The sequence below is a fragment of the Apteryx mantelli genome, chromosome 5 (genome assembly GCF_036417845.1).
Source record: "Apteryx mantelli isolate bAptMan1 chromosome 5, bAptMan1.hap1, whole genome shotgun sequence".
In the NCBI taxonomy this organism is placed as follows: Eukaryota; Metazoa; Chordata; class Aves; order Apterygiformes; family Apterygidae; genus Apteryx; species Apteryx mantelli.
This window is the reverse complement of record NC_089982.1, coordinates 18,807,461-18,824,555: the sequence shown is the minus strand read 5'-3', so window position 1 is coordinate 18,824,555 and position 17,095 is coordinate 18,807,461. Positions and strand designations below refer to the sequence as shown.

General features: G+C 41.5%; 1 protein-coding gene across 1 annotated transcript in view; it reads left to right on the top strand.

The window, feature by feature from the left end:
• The first annotated feature begins 2,821 nt into the window (after positions 1 to 2,821).
• PPA2 (inorganic pyrophosphatase 2) overlaps positions 2,822 to 17,095 on the top strand; it is a 37,030-nt gene continuing 22,756 nt past the window's right edge. Inside the window, exons 1-4 of the mRNA XM_067297580.1 lie at positions 2,822 to 2,999; positions 4,778 to 4,842; positions 6,507 to 6,551; positions 15,338 to 15,391. Coding sequence (XP_067153681.1) covers positions 2,858 to 2,999; positions 4,778 to 4,842; positions 6,507 to 6,551; positions 15,338 to 15,391 — 306 coding nt within the window. The 5' untranslated portion in view covers positions 2,822 to 2,857. The remainder of the gene's footprint in view (positions 3,000 to 4,777; positions 4,843 to 6,506; positions 6,552 to 15,337; positions 15,392 to 17,095) is intronic.

Here is a 17,095-nt window from a genome sequence, read left to right as displayed (position 1 = left end):
TAAAAAATAAATTTAAATGTACAGTGTGGAGTGCAAATTTATAAAGTAAGGATGTCCTTCAGGCTTAGGTGATTATAATGCTGTTGAGTTTTTGCTATACTCCAGTGGCATTCTGGTGGAATGAGATTCACCCCTGTGCAGAGGGCAAGCATAAAACCTATGCACCATGTATGTCCTACTTAAGTCTTATGGACCTGATTCTAATTCTGTTGAAATAAATAGTAACATTTTCATTGTCTTTCAGTGAGGGATGGTTCAAGGTCAATAGACAGGATTTAATCAGTCCCATACATGCCTCTTCTGGCCCAATCAGAATGGTGCTTTTAGATTTGCTTGGGAATAAAAAGAACTGAAAAAATACTTGGCTAGTAAAAGCCTTAATAGTTTTGAAGAATTTGCTTAATGTACATGCTGGAACCAAAACTTTCATTTGTTCCAACAGTCAAGAACTATTAGAACATTAAGCAAATTTATTCTAACAAGGAAGCTGCAGTCTTACCTAAATCTGACTTCAGGAGTATTGTGCATACTTATACTGTTCTGTGTAATATAATGTGTAATACTGGCAAATACAGTCAAACCTGTTCAGGGCTTTATTGTTATTATTCCCGTAGTACTAAGAGAATTTTGGATACCTTAAGAGTACTAAAATTTCATGTTCTCTACTCTGGCAGCATTAACACGGTTTCTGTGTGTTTTTTTGCTCTATCATGTATCCTTGCTAGGTGACACAACGGCATCTATTTATGCATCTAAAAAGTGCCTGCACAGAAACTCATTTATATTTCATAAATTCCAAGTGCTTCACAGGTGATTGCCCATTACAGATGAGAAAGCTTTAGATAAGACCACATTCACCCTACCAGGCAATGCAGAACTCTGCACTCAGATTTTGTGCATCTTACTGGGGCCATAGTTGTATATTTCACCTCATAGGTTGTCTAGGCAAATAAACATGTGGTGGGATCATTCTGGGCTAATATTACACCAAGCTGTAAACTTTACAAGTTTAAAAATACTGTGTGTGTACACTCAGTCAGTGACTTTCAAAGGGTCTGAACTTATACAAATGAAATCCAGATTCCAGAAAAGCAGAGGTGGAAGGCTAGGCCTATGACACATACTCGTTTCTAACCTTGCCAGTTTCAGCAGCAGGCCATCTCAAAGACAGTTTTTTTTTATAATAGAAGTTCCTCTACTTTTTCTTTTTTCTTTTTTTTTTTTTTCACATGAAAAACTTAAAAAACAAAAAACTTCAAAAAGAGGCCTTACATGAAGAATTTCAAGACCCAAGTGTCCAGTTCAGGAAGTCACCTCTGAAAAACTGAAGTTTGGTGTACTCAGAGAAGAAAGATGCCAACTGCTCTAGTGAAACACCAACTATTATTTAGCAGCTTCCATAGAGGTAAGTAATGAATGATCAAGTGGCCTGCAATATAGCCTCTCTGTTGTCCTGGAGATAGTCTGCTGTGACAAATTTAGCAAACAATGGCACAAATCAGTGAAAGATTCAGTAACATTTTTTTTTATAGCCCTTTTCATTAACATGAAAAATCCACAGGCTAGAGTACAGCTACCGCTAAGATCTAGAGTAGCGACTCACACCTTTCACAGCAGTGCATGGGAGAATTGTGAATGAGGGCATCACGAAAATCTCCTACTCTTGTGTAAAATGATCATCACGGGATCCTTACTGTACATGCAGAGCAGGCAATCCCAATGTTTTTACAGCCTGATCTGCCAAACACTAGAGGGGACAAAGAGTAAAAGAAGTTATGTCATGCTCAAATCTGATGAACGAGATTGACTTAGCCTTTCTGCTGCAAATAATTTATTCCCACTAACGTTGAAAATGGCATAATGCCGTATAAAATAATCAGGGTAACATGTGGTTATCCTGCATAGATCTTTCAGAATACCTCACATCAGAGTTAAAACTCAAAATCAATACTGATCATCTTTAGAGATGAATTACCAAGAAGACCGGCTTGGGATTTAAGGGATCAGCTAACTATACAACAACAGCAACAAAAATCGTTCTGCCTCAGTTTCCCCAATAATAAAATGGAAGTAATGATACCTGCCCTTTTTCAGGAATTAAAAAAAAATAAAAATCCATGAATAAGAAGCACTACTCCAAGAACTGCTACCCACATTGATGAATAAAATTCATTAGAAATCCTCCTCAAAGATCAATGAAGAGAGACCAGAATTCAAAGCAAAGTGGTATTGCAGGAATCAGATTATACGTAGGGGAATAAGCTTTATAAACAGCTCAATCTGAATGCAGAAGAGAATCTAATATGAGCATCAGCAGGGCTCAATGGTGCAGATACAGCCTGTTTTGGGCAACGGGGACTCCGAAAAAAAGTTAATGCCCCTCTCCTTTAGCACACAGGACACCAGTCCTCGCGCAGACCGCACGTAAAAACCTCGCATAACGACGACAACCCCGCCACGGCCTCTGCCCCTCGCTTTTAAGTGTATTTTCGCATGTTGCCACCGCGGGTGCCCCGTGCGGCCTCCTGCGCTGCCCTCGGCGGGGAGCCTCCTCCAGCGCCGACCGCTACAACGGCTCCGCGCGCGCCGCCGCCATTTTGAGTCCCGCGGGGCTAACGGCCGCGCCCTCCCTCAGGCGGCGGCGGCGGCTGCGGCTGCGGCTGGGCGTGCGTGCGTGCGTGCGTGCGGCGGCCGCGGCGACCCCTCCGCAGCGGGTTAGGGAGGGGATAAGGACCGGGCGGGGGCGGCCCGGAGCCCCCCCCCCACGGCCGTGCGAGGCTGCCCCGGCGGGGCGGGCGCGGCGCGGCGCAGGCCCGGCGGCCGCAGGAAGGGGAGGGAGGCCGCGGCCGCCGCCATCATGCGCGCGCCGTTGGGGCTGCTGCGGCTGCTGGCGGCGCGGGGGTGGGGGAGGCGGCCGCGCCGCTGCCTCGGCGCCATGGCCCGCTACGGCACGGAGCAGCGGGGGCGGCCCCACTCGCCCGATTACCGCCTCTACTTTAGTAAGTAGCAGCCCCCCGGGCTCCATAAACCCGTTCCCTCCCCGCCGCCCCCCTGGCGGGGCACGGTGCGGAGGGGGGAGAGCGGCTCCCGCCGGGGCTCCTGAGGCGTCGCCCTGAGCCTCCCCCTGCCTCAGGGGGGCCGTGTGGTGTGGAAGCTGCTGGGATTTCCCCGGCGAGTCGGCTGTTCGGGGGGATGCTCGGCCTGCTCAGCCCTGGGGGCTGGTGTGCCCCGGATGGCCGTGCCCCCGGCCCCGGAAGCCCGCGGGTTGGATGCCAAAGCGATGCCTTCCCCCTGCCCCCCCCCCCCACACACACACACACTCCCCGTGGCAGCTGGGGCAGCCAGGGCCATGCCATGCTATGTGAGGCCAAGCAAGGCCTTGATGGCAGGAGCCTCGTCTCAGCCCGCGGCTGCCCACAGGGAGCCTGACCTGTCCCCTGTGACCAGGCCAGCCCTCCCTCCCAAAGTGTCATGGTGAGGAGAGGCTGCTATCCAAAATGAGGGGTCACCAGCCCCATACGGCCTGTTGGGCCGGCACCTTGGGTGCATGGGGAGGTTTCCTCAGAACCCAGCAAGAGCTGTTGGTATGCAGTCTCAGTATTGCGCATTTTAGTAACAAAGCTGTCTGTACAGTACTTACTTCACTGGCACTGGTTTTATGCATCTGTGGTCCACTGACTTCTTGCTGGTGTGAGAGAAATGGCGGTGGTGTGTTTCCTGTCAGTGGTAGGCTGCCAGGACTCCCTTGTGTTCAGTCCCACCGGGGGTGTCTGCACAGGAACTCACCTAGAGCAAGTCCATTCAGTTTGTGAGAGCAAGCAGCCTACAACACAACTTTGTTTTATTTGGGAGAAACATCTGGGAGACTTTCAGGAGTACAAAAAACAATTGCTCTCCGCTCTTCCTTGTTGGGGTGGTCAAAGTGCGAGTCCAAAGCCAAACGAAGTCCATTGTCTGCTTTTCTCATTACTCTTAAGAGGGACCCAGGTAGGGGAGGAGGTACTTGAGATTTGTGTTAGCGCCTTACATTACTGATGATGCTTCTGTCTACATGCAGATCTGATGCAGTACCTTGGGCTTTTGGCATTTTAAAGGTTTCCCTGTATTTTGAAAAGCTTTGGTGTCCACTCCAGTGAATTCTGTTCTTCTCTGCAGTGGGAGCAAGGCATTGAAGTGAAGTTAATGTCAGATTTCTGCTGGTTTTGGAGGCTCGGGGTTTCAATTCTAGGGCCTGAGCAGTTATCTCTTCCCTTACATATTCTGTTGGTCAGTCATGATACGCTGGTGGATTTTTCTCTTTCTGGTTGTGAAATTCAGTTTATGAGAAATACAGTGAAGCCATATGGGCAGCGTTGCTAGAAACCCAGACAAATTCGTTGATCACTCATGGAGCTGAGGTTCTCTGAGAATTTCACATCATTCTCCCCCCCCCCCCCCAATGACTGGGTATTGCCAGGGAAGAGAAGAGGAGGCAATAAAAAGATCTTCTCATCTTTACATAGCTTGCATTGCCAGGTCGTGAGAAGAGAGAAGTGTGCTGCTGTTGACTACCAAAGCAATAATTCTGATTCTAATGAGTTCTTGTCAAACAATCAAATTTCTTGTCCTGAATATAGCTTATTTTTAGTCTTTAGAATTAAACTTCAGAAAAAGTTGCATTGATACATAATTGTTGCACAGCGTGTATTTCTATAATGCATAAGTGTTGGGAATGCAGACGTTTTATGGCATATGTTTAGATTTGTAATGCTACTTTTTTGTTTGTTTTTTTTTTCAGAGAATCCAGAGGGTAAATATATTTCTCCATTTCATGACATTCCGCTGTTTGCTGGATCTAAAGAAGTATGTATTTATGCCTTGAAATACAATTTATTTCCAAAATGATAGTGGTTGTGTTGATACTGTTTAGGTAAAAGTATGCTTTTGTTTCTTTTTCTCCAGCCAGTATTCTCTGGGTTCAGTAATATGTAGTGAAACATAATGATAACTATTTAAGCAAGCCTAGGTTTCTTAAGACTCCAAGTGATGGGAGAGAAAAAAAAGCAACAACCTCTCCCGGTATCTTGTGGTAATTCTCTTTGTTTAAAGTTTGTTTATGTGCTCTAAAATTCATTTTTCTACTGTTACTCCTTTAAAATGACATTTTTCTGCATCTGCAATTAAATGTGTACATTTCCTTGCTGTGGGAGATGTACAGCATGTACTTATGTGACTTATGGTGTATTTCTTTAATTCCCCAAAGGAGCACTGTAATTGGAAGCCAACAATAATGCCCAAGAGAAAAGTGGTAATCACACCTTTGGAGAATTACAAGGCGTGAGGTGCAGCTGAGCACTTTCACGTCTTGTTAGCCATACTCCCTGGAGTTTCATTATAGCAATAATGAAACGCCTGTTTTATGTGTCACCAGTGGGAACTGCCAGTCTTTGGTTTAGGCTTAGGTTTGCTTGTTATGGTATACTTGTTGCACAAACAGACTGGGAAGATTTCAGCTGTTTTCTTGATTTGTTGCTGGGATCCTTTGGATGATATGAATGGTGAGAAAAGTCAACAGCTCTAATGTATGTTCAGATTGAGACTTTTGAACTAATGAATCAATCTCTTGAATTATTTAAAGTGAGAGCTTAAAAATGTACTTGAAACTGTTTTGAGCAGCAGATGTAAGCATGCTAGTCAAGGGAAGAGGTATGCTTTATTCAGACTCTCATTGATAAGATGCCTGGTGCAGTTGGTACTACTGCTGGAAAACCAAAAGGCATTTTCACCCACACATTCCATGGGGGCTTTGTTGTCCCTGGATCCAGAGTTTAAGGTTTGGAGGGATGGATTATGGAAATTTTATAGATTGATCAGACATCACTGTTCTATGATATAATATGGAGAGCCTTTCACTTTGACTACTTCAACATGGGAAGAGCTTTCTGCAAAATATAGGGCCTAGTGGGAGGGGAAAGGAAAGGGATCATTAGGAAGGTCTATATTAATTTTATTTTCTTTGCAAGAGGAGAAGGTAAGGAGTTGTATGTTGTGTTCTTTCCCTTCTCTGATCTGAGCTTTGTGGGCTTTTTTTTAATGATGGACAACTCTAGACCTATTTTCTATACTGCTTTTTAATTTTGCTTTTTAATTTTGCTTTTTAATTTTGCTTTTTAATTTTGCTTTTTAATTTTGCTTTTTATCTTTTTCAAGTGAACAGGAAGATGATTCTGATGTGTTTTTTTTTTAACCAGTTAAGGACAGGCCTAAACCGCTGCTTAAAAATTTTGTGCAACTGGGAGAAAATGGATGTGTCCCTGTCCATTTTTATTTTCCTCTGGCAACATCTGGAAGGTTATAATTTCACAATCAAAAGAGACTGAACACATATTTTTAAAAATAATAGTTTAGGCTGTTATACTCACAGAAGGATGTTTCAGTTGCATTTAGAACTAGTACTATCCATATTTATGTGAATAAGTTATTCTTCTCTAATGTTCTTCATATGCTTCTTTTCTTCACTCTTATAGGATAAAGAGATTCCAGCAAAGAGATCAAAGACTACTGGAAGTGAGGTATTGCTAGGATTTATTTTTTATTAAACGTTACTTTGTTGTTCTGTGATTGTAACGGACAAGCTCTAACAGCACTTCCGGTCATGGTGGATAAAGTGAGAGATGTTCAGCATCGTGTGTCTTTCACTGAATATGGTTAACATATCTTCAAATGCAAGTGTTTTAGGAGGAGAAGGCTTAAAGGGATTTAATATTTTCCTCTTTGAATGGGCCAGAAATGTCAGTATATTGTTTTTATTCATCAAGACATTCTCTAAGACAAATACTCTTTTACCACTCTCTGAAAGGTTCATTATGGCTAGTGCAAAGTTCATACATTTTATTTTTTCCTATTGTATTCAGAAACATTTGCAAAGAAAGCTCCCATAATGAAATATTCGTTATGCTTTGACTGTGGGGTAATATTTGGTGAATACAAAACTTTGGAGATCTAGCTGGGACAGAAATTAGACTTACTATCTGTTTTTTAGACCTGAGGGTATGTCCTTTTCTTTTCTCATCTGGGAAATCCAAAGGAGAGAAGATCACATGTGCTAATGCTTTGGAATTAACCGATACCAAAGCTAAACCTAACAGAAGCCCAAAAAAACATGGAAGATCTGCTCTGGCTTTTTCTGTGAAACAAGATTTGTTTATGCAAGTGTTTCTTTTCCAAAGCGTAGCATTTTTTGCAATGCTTTCCTTGGCACAGGCATACATCAGAAATTGAGTAGAAGAAAGTGAAAGAAAAAAATGAAATAAAACTGTCTTAAGACCATGACATTTTTTTCACCCCTCAGAACTCAACCGTTAGAGGCAAGGTTTCATTCCATCTATACAGACATCTAAATGTCCGTTGGACTCCCCAGAATGTTTTGTCTTCTCAGTATAAATATTTGACCAGTCGTATCGCAAAACTGTAACTACCCATGTCCTGTGACAAAACTATCCTAACTATCTGGTTTCAGATTTGCAATTAGTGTGTAGTACACTGGTTCTTCTACTGCGCACCTGTCCCCATGCAATCCTGCACTAAGGCATTAAATGTGTTTCTTCTTCCTTTGCCCTGTGATTCATTTAGGCTACAATGCCTAGGTAACGCTGTATAGATTTTCTCATTATTTGGCAGATGAAGAGTTATGCCTAAAAGGTGAATTGTAGAGGAAAGAGAGTATGGCTGTTGAGAAAGGCTGTTGGGACATTGTCTTGCAACATGAATTCTTAATTACTGGTCTTGCTGGAAATCAAGTATTCTGTTTTATATCTGCTTATAAATTCTGTGACGATATCTGCAAGCTTTGAAGATGCAAAACCTGTTCTATGCAGTGTCTAAAACTGTTCAAAACTGCTTTTGTCTGTGTAGTGGGAAGCACGATAACTTGTTTAAAACCATGTTTCTAGTTCCCTTTTCTGATCTCTGGATCAGTCTATGGAGGAAAAAAAAAGAAAAATCCAGCGAGGCTGAGCAGCTATTTCCCCCAGGGCCAGTGTAGACCCCGAGCTGCTTCACATAACTCCTGCTGTGAGCGTGCTCTAGACAGATTTAATAGAACCACAGAAAAGGAGCAAAGGCAACTGTACCTTTTGGTCTTTGTGGGCTCCTGATGTGAGCAAGCAAGCAAATGTGTAGGCTATAGGCTTCCAGCCATGCTTGGTCTTTACTTAGATGGTGAAATGTGAGAAGGCAGATAATTTAGAAAACACATTTTTCTTCTTTCAGAGCTGGGGAGAAGAGAGAAAATAGAGGGGTCTTTGTGTTCAGGAAAGTAGTGTTCCTTCTTTTTACACTGGGTTCTTCAGCAGCTCTCCTCATCTTGGCCTGGTGGGAAATGCATCCCTGCATTTAAGGGAAAAAAGTGTAATCAGGGGAGAAGGGAGAAATGGGGAATTTAATGCTATTTATTGATTTCTAAAGATCTTTGAAGCACTGTACTCCTTACTGTCTTCTAGACATGTGAAAGTTACTATTGATATCTTGTGTTTAGTAGATCCTTGCACTGAATTTGGCCAGGATTCAAAGGTGATAGTTCCTCTTGCCCTACAAACACAGCTGCATCTTTAAAACTTGTGCTTTTAGGATGGTGATTATTCGTTGGTCTCCACAAGTGAATGGCCCCTTAAAAGTATGCGTTAAATTGCACCAAAATCTTTTTTATAAGATGGCAGTTTAGCTGTGGAAAATGAAGATAATTTTGCATGAGTCTCTTCAGTCTGTCTAATCTACTTCAAATTGTTCTTGGCATTTATGATAAGAAAAGAAGGTTTCAAAAACAGGAGTTTCAGCTTTCAACATTCATGGGATAGGGGAGCACACATCTTAGAAGTCTGTATGTTGGCTGGTTTGCAATTTCAGCTTGCCTTAGTTCTAAGGGAAAAGTTGTGGCATTACTGTTCTCAGTAGTGCAGCCATTTTTTGCAACATCGTAGACCTCCCCAAACTCTCAGTTAAATTTGGCTTTGCAGCTGCTGTTGACAACTAATCTTTTGGCTTTCATGAATGTTTTTCAACTATGTGAAGACTTGAGAGAAGATATGTTCAAGGAGGATCTGTGTTGGAAGAAATCATGTTTAGCCTTAGTCTCAAATTATTGCCAGCTTGCAGTCTGAACCTCAGCTTTGTCTTAAGCATTGAAAGCACTCAAAATCCACTCTTGCCCAGATAAATCTCTATGAAAGGCATCAAAAGTTTCACATCTCTGTCTGGGAGGGTGGATGTTCTCCCCATGGTTACAGTGAAAACTCTGTTGGAGACTGACTGTTGAATATGGTCTTCAGAGCCAGGTGGCAGGAAGAAGGTTCCAAGAGGTCATTGCTGTCTTTTCAAGACATGTTGCTTCCCTCCCTGCTGTACTGAAAGGGTTTCTAATCCCCTTGTCATTATATGTGTCTTTGGTGAAGTGTTCACGTATCAGCTCATTCAGAGGACTCAGGTGTTCTTGAATACAAGGTTTTATTTAAAACATTGGCCTTAGTAAGGAATCTGTCCATGCATGTCAAGATTATCTTCCTTTAACTTGCAGAGACCCACAAGAGCAGTTAAAAAAAAAAAAGGCGGGGGGAGGAAGAAAGAAACAGGACAGCTTTTGTTTTGTTGTGTCCTGTGGATTGCACAGTACTGCAGTGCCCTTGTGGACTTGAGTTGAATTCCCTCTGTCAGGCGAAAACTTTTGATAAATAAGCCAGTCACATGAGATATAAGGGGTCATCAGAGTGGGCAAGCAGTCTGAATAGGTGATCTGATAGAGGGCCTCATGCTTGGAACAGAGTTCAAAACTGTGGTGTCAGAGTTGTCTTATGATTAAGTCAGTACGTTTCATGAGGGGGAAAAGCTGGCAATGCTTCCCATACTCTACAGGTGCAAATTTTGTATTCTGTGCTAACTACAGCCTCTGTAACCTTCTTCAGTCATGCTGGACCCCTTTTTGGAATATGTCACCCAGACAGTAACGAGTCCATAACATGTGCTGTTGTACATTCCAAATTTTTGCTCATCAGTGGAGGTTTCATCCTGATATGAACTTGAATCTTTTTCTGTGGATCTGTCATAAATCTTGCTTTGCGCTTATGTAGATTAGCAAATGCAGAGAAGGACAGAAGTAATCTTCACTCAGCAATCAGGTTAGTATCTACTGGGGTAGAGATGGTTTGCTGACAAAGCTGCATCAGTGAATTGATCAAGCTTAACTTCAAAGAAACAATTTCTTAAAACTTAAGAAAGTCAGTGTTTCATTTTCATCCGTTTCAATGCTTTTCTGAGTAGTTTCACGAGTTAGTATGTCCAGTAACTAGTTTATCTTATAAGTGGATGTGCCTGACACCATTTCTAGGACACCTGTGGGTAAAAACTCTTCCACAGTGTTCTTGATTTCCTTTTCACTGCAATATGAGGGAAGTACAGTAGGAAAAGGCTGCAGAAATTTTGCATTTATGCTGGGCACTGCCCCCCCCACCCATGTGGCCTGTTAATTTGTATTGGAAAAGTTCCATTGACTTCTCTTTTAGGCAGAGAATATTTGGTCTCCAGATGTTGCTGGCATCTGTTCTGATGTTTTCTTTGGCAAATACCTTGTAGCAAGTGTTAGGTTGGGAATGGGACTCATGTTATAAGCAAACCCCTTTCCATTTATTTCTGGTTGTATTTCATGACAGTCCTTCTTTTCATCCTCCCCTTCTTTTTTTTTCCTCCTTCTTTTAAACTTCTATTATTGAAGGCATCATTCTTTGTTCAGACTGCTGCTGGACTGCAGCTCATCCTTTTCGTTCTCATTAGTTCTCAAGTGCATGCTGCTGTATTCAGTCCATGGCTGGTGAGAATCCCTGTAAGATTGCAAATGAGCAGACAGAATAGAAATGGAAATGGTAGCTGCTTTTTTCTTCTTTGTCTCTTGTGAGTTCAGAGCTTCTCAGCGAGGAGGGTCAGCAGCTCCCAAATGCTGTCTCTAATACTTTCAGGTTTTTTTTTTTTTTTTTTGGAAAGCACTCTACTGTAAAAATGACTAAAGTAATTGTAAGCTTCAGCATATCTCCTCTCCCCCTCACGCAAGGGTGATGGTGAGTGGTAATCAGGACTTAAAAAGTGGCGATGTTTGTCTTTTTATGAAATCTTACTGACTTTCTGTTCCTCATTTTATATCTTTTTCTACCTCTCGTTTTGTCACTTCCCTTGCTCTATGCGGGTTGCTCCCGTTTTGCTTCAAATTAGCTGAACCTTTAGAGTTGAGCGGTACCTGTTGCAGCCTTTGGGCAAAATCATGCCTGTTCAAAACCCTCCCCTCAAATGCACCAGCTCAGGAACTTGGGAAGACTGAGAAGGGAAGTAGTTGAATGAGAAAAGGGAAAGTTAGGCAGGAAGGAAAGAATTGTTTGTGGGAAGGGTGTATGGGAATCCAGAAAGGTTGCAAAAATGGAAAGGTGTGAGAAATATGCTTTGCTGAGTTCTACTGACCTGTGATACTCAGGTTTGTGATAACAAATCCTGATCTGAATGAGAATCTGTATAGCCAGAGCCAGCAGTTATCTTTGGCCATTGGTCTTAGTGGAGAGAACGCTGACTCATGGCTTATCTAGGTTCGACAATCTGTATTTTCCTTGCTTTTCTGAATACTTGCTGTATGAGCATCTTGAAGTATATTCCTATACCTTTCTATCTCTTTGTGGTTTTAAAAAATCAAAAGCTGCTCTTGTTGTCCATGTGAAATGACATCAGCAAAAGCGATATTAGGATAAATTAAAAATGATGTTCAGTTAAAGTGGAATGCAATAAATTGCCAAGCCTTGCTGCAGAAAACACGCTGGTAAAGCAAACACACACCTCCTATGTGTGTTCCTGTATGGTGAAGTTAGACTGTAGTTCTTTGGAAGTTCTTATCATTTAAAGGTACTGTTTGTTCCTTCTAATGTAATATTCTGCCTGCTTTCATACTCAGTTTTAGGAATTAGGAAATATACTTTTGACTTCTCTATGTTCAGCAAATAGATTTTTTTTTTCCTTACCTCCTCAGTATGTTTGATAGAGCGTAAGTGTCCACCTTCTGTTCACATTAACCCTAAGTCAATCAAGCTACATAATATCTTGAGTTGAAAGTCCTTCTGGGCTCTGCTAGGTCTCTTCCCCTAGCTGTTAGGGTCTGTCCCTTTTTCTGAATCTAGGAAACTGTTTCATCTTTTCTTTCATGCTCCAGGAGACTGTCTCTCTGAAGAAACCATCAGCCAGCAGGGTTAACGTGACAGTAGCCTGCAGGAACTACTTTGTCTGGCCTGTTGTGCAGTCTGCCTTCAGGAAGTGAAATCCCTTCTGCATTAGGCACTTGCAGAATTGGATTTAGTCTGGACTTTTGGAAGCAGTGATCTCATAGGCAGGCCTATTGACTGCCATCATGCTAAGGCTGTTAAATGTTAAACTAATTCACTAGATAGTTGATAATTGTTTGGAAGGCTATCTTTTTGTCGTCATTTAAAGGCAGTTCTTATTTCTGCCAGAGGTTTATGACTCTGGAAAGAGCACATACACAAACAGTGGATTCACTGCCTTACAGCACTGCTAGGGGAAGAAACTTTAAAGAGGGGGCAGTAAGAAAGGGCTGGGAGTTTCCTAAAGCAGGTAGTTTTCCTTTCATGAGAGATCAGCTTTTGGGTTTTCCTTTTTCTTCCTCCAGAAGGTGTGTCAAATGGTCTATTGGAGCAGTCTCACCATTGCTTGAGGGGGTAGAAGTAGCCACTTGGGTTTTCAGTGAGATGGCATATTTTCATTTTAATGATTAAAAATATCAGGTTCATTGACTGGGCAAAACTAATCACTCAATGGCCTATGCAGGTGGTAATCTAGGGAGACGCATGGTGTCTGACATTTGCATTTGTTTGCAGCTGAGGCGAGGACTATTTTGCAGCAAGGATCTTGGGAGAGAATGTTGAAGCGGACAGAAGGAATAAGTGCTTGGTATGAGGAAATAAGAGTGGTGGAAAAATCTTTGGGTGTTACTTAGGCAAGGAACAAGGAAGGGAAACAAGATGGAAAAGAGAAAGGGGGAAAACAGAGATAGTCTGACAGCTGGAAACAGAAGTATATTTCTATCTAATGTGTGCTCTCCTTTCCACTCCAGTGAATCCTGCCTCATCACTGTGAAAATCTGATTGTCCTATAAATAAACTTTTTATTTTTAAATGTAAACACTGCATGAAGTTATTAATCTCTTGTAAACGCTTGTGGCAGCTTAGCATTAGAGAGAGTACTTTCGGGGTTTTTTTGCATATGAATTAATCTGTCAGGCTGTCACATTTAAGACTCTTGGCAAATCACTTTTGACTGATACCACAAATTATAAAGCCCTGGTCTTAAAGCTAGGTTAAATGCAAGTGATTCTATGGGAGAAAAGCATTATATGCACTTCACTCCAGCTGTGGTCCAGCCATGAGAGCTCTTCTTGTGAAGACCCTGAGTAACTTTTGACCAATTAAAGTTCAAAAACAACATTTGCAAGCTCTTGAGGCCATTGCACTAGATACAGTCAGGAAAATACTTAGTGGCATCTCTCGCAGCAAAAACATAGGAATATGGTGGAGGGGAAGACACTGTGCGTCATTCCAGGAGTAGTTTGTGAGTTTTTTGCCTGTAGCTACCAGTCAGAACACTTGCTGGCGGTTCCCTGAAAGCTTCTTGTCAACACTGGCTTTCATGCTGTGTATGTCTTTTTCCAGGTGTTTCTCAGATGTGCAAACTTTATTTGGCTTCCTTACCTGCTGCTGTCTGTGTGTCACCCCTTTCTGTGTCTGCTTCCTTAGTGTTGACATCTTTGAGCTCTCTTTCTGGTTACTGCTCTATTTCAGCTATTCTTATGTGTAAGGGGTGCCTTATGAAACTGATCTGAAGCACCTTTCTCCCCCCCCTTTTTTTTCTTGTTTAATGTATTTGATAACACTGATTACAATATGGACACAATACTTACAGGTGGCAAACTTTTTTTAAATGTTCTGGGAATTTGCTATTTGTCAGGATTGTGCATAGCTTGTGATCTTACAGGAAAAACAGTGAGTGACAGCTGGTATTTTCCTTTGCTTTGTTGCTTCTGTCTTTGAAGGTTTGGGGAGAGGAGCATGGTTCATAGAACCACTGGAACGACTTTAATCAGACTGTGACATTGGCCCTGGCAATGGTATTGGTTTGCTGCAGGTGCAGGTTACAAAGAGCAAAAATACAGAAATTTAAGTGTCTGCTAATACCTTAATTGCAATGGAGCTAAAGAGTCAGTGCAACTTTTCATTTGGTTTGGCCTTATATTTCTCAAAAAATTTATTTAAAAATATAGTCTGTCCTTCCTTGGCTGGTGCATTTTTAATAACACTTTTTTAATACCAGTACTTCCTTGGCTGAGATGTCACAGTACCCTAGGCAATGTGATATTTTGGGGTTATTTTAGTAATTTTGGAGAAAATAGGTTGTAGGCTTTGCTGGATGGATTGGACTAGTGACCCATTTTGATTAATACTCTATCCTCCCTTGTAGTGCTTAGCTCTGCTTAGGAAGAAGAAACCTTACAACACATAGCTGCACACATAGTTTTTCTCTTTGGAAAATGTCACTTTAACCTCTCCAGTAAGAATGGTTTAGACTTTTTTTTTTCTCTCTTCTTCTCCTAAAAGCCTGAAAGCTTACATGCTTTATTTATTTATTCCCTTAAAACTATTTTCAGTTAGTTTCTGGTGGGAAGAAGGCTGATGGAAACACTAGGTGTCTGTGTCTAGGTCCTTCCTCCCCTATCACTTTTGAATTCATTTTGTCTCCCTTCAGCTAGATTTGACTGAGGATCAGGTATCTCAGTGGTTGTTATATTTGTATGTTTTTTTCAAAAATGTATGAGGCCAAAGAGGAAATCCTGAAGAAATAAATCCGTGGGGAAAAAAGCACTCTCCAGTGTTTGAGTGAAACTCAACTTTCTTATAAGAACATCCAATCCTCTTTGACTGGTAGACTCAACACTGTCTTGTGGTAAATCATTCCACAGGCTTATTAAACATTGTGTGAAGAATAGTATTGAGATTGGAATAAAAAGCATCATGTGGATTTCCCTGTCTTGTAGTTGTTTATCTTCTCAAAGAGGGAGGGAGAAGAGGAAGGAGGAACCAGGAGATTGAATATCATTGTGAGGAACTGGTGACTCTAAACCAATTGTGCTTAGCAATGTAAAAACAGATGGAATAGTGAGGCTTGATATGTGTTGCTGCTAAATACAGAGGAGAGAACTTGTCTTATTGCAAAGTGCTAATTATCAAGTGGGCTTTCATTTCAGATTCTTTCATTGTTTTTATTTTAGGTACTGTTTAATATGATTGTAGAAGTGCCTCGTTGGACAAATGCAAAAATGGAGGTAATTAAGAAAAAATACCTTGATTATATAGGTATTTATGAAAGTTATGGCAACTTAAACTCTGAAATACTGGAATAGATTAATCAGAATGTGGGATGCCTTTTATATGTAAAATTTTCTTTGTTACAATATTTATTTGAAGATGTGCATGCAAAGATTTTCCTTGTGGTTAAAGAAAATGCTAAGATTCTAATTTTGTTTCCTTTCTGCAGATGAGCAATGACTCTTGACAGCCCTCTGATTGCAGAGTGCAGAATACCTACGACAGGGTCCTAGAGTATTGGGTTCAGGATACTGTCCTACATTTAGTCTGACTCCTGCTCACTCATATAACATTCAGTTCAGAGGATTTAATTCCTCTTATTTCTGCTGTATAAATGATAGCTTGCCAGGCCAAATCCTGGCAAATGGAATGGCAAGTGAAAAATTATTTCCTTGTGACAAAAAATACTTGGGGACCTCACTGGTTGAAAATACCTGCTCTTGCCAGGAGATACTTTATAAGTAGAGCTTACAGGATTGTTCCTCTACTGTTAAAATATAGAAGCTGAGTAATGCTTCATCTGTAGTGTTGGTAAAACAACAGATCTCGCCAGGGTTTTTGCTGTGTTTTTTAACATTTATATTAATTTTAAGGATGTTTCCCAGATGTGTTTAAGGAAGTTGGTTGAGCTGTTAACTCTTTTGATTATTAAAAGTACCACAAAGAACTTCCCCAAACCATTATTTCAGAATTTTATCTTCTTTCCGTGATGCTGGAAATATCATTTGAACTGTGTTTACCATCTTGGCTGTTATTCTAGAAATAGGGTTATCTTGGAAAATTAGCTTGTATTTTTAAGATGATGTCTTATTGTGGAAGCTGAGTTCCCTTTTTCCAGAGTTCACCTTTACCCCTGCTATTTGAAGTCTTTGCTTAAAGATCAGAGTGCTCTCTTTTTTCTCCCCTACCCCCTTTGGCACTTTACATCAAGGGGAAAAAATTTTGCTGTCCTGTTAGGTTCAGAAATCGGTGGGTTTGAATGTTTTCTGACTCAACAGAAGACAAGATGTAGTATAACTACTGACATATATGAAAATTTTTACGTTATCGTTAAGGCAGACAGTTATCTTGCTTTGCCATTCTGCCCTGAGAATCCTTCAGTTGAGGCTGTGGTAAGGTGTAGGTACCAGCTCTGGACTGCATCTCCATGCTAGAATTCCCTCACTTGGAATGGAGACTGTAGGAGAGTAAACCTTGCTTTAGGATGAGTGTTTCCTGCTGTTATATCCCCTGTGCAAGATGTCCTGCTCATCAGTATTTTCTCTTTTCCCTCCCTTTTTATGAGTGCTTTTTATGAGGCTTTATTGGGCTACTGCCTACTGTTGTCAGTTACAACTCTTTGCCCCAGTTTACATCAGGAGAAAGGTTGTTGAGCACCACTTGCATCAAAATCCCAGAACAAGTAGGCCAGGTCTTCACTGTTAAGTTATGACCAGAGGCAGGTAGAATCAGGTGTGAAACTAGAAATGCGTGAACCGTGACCTCAGCTCTTGGGGAGGGTTTGCTTGCTTGCATGCTATTGAGTATGGTATGGTCCAAAAAAGTGCAGTTCCTTTGGGATAACTTTGGTCGTGTTTGTAGCTAAATTACAAAGATGTTGTGAAGTGTAGGCTAAGGATGGTATGCTCAGGCACACAAGCTGTGAACCACCGGAGCCAGTG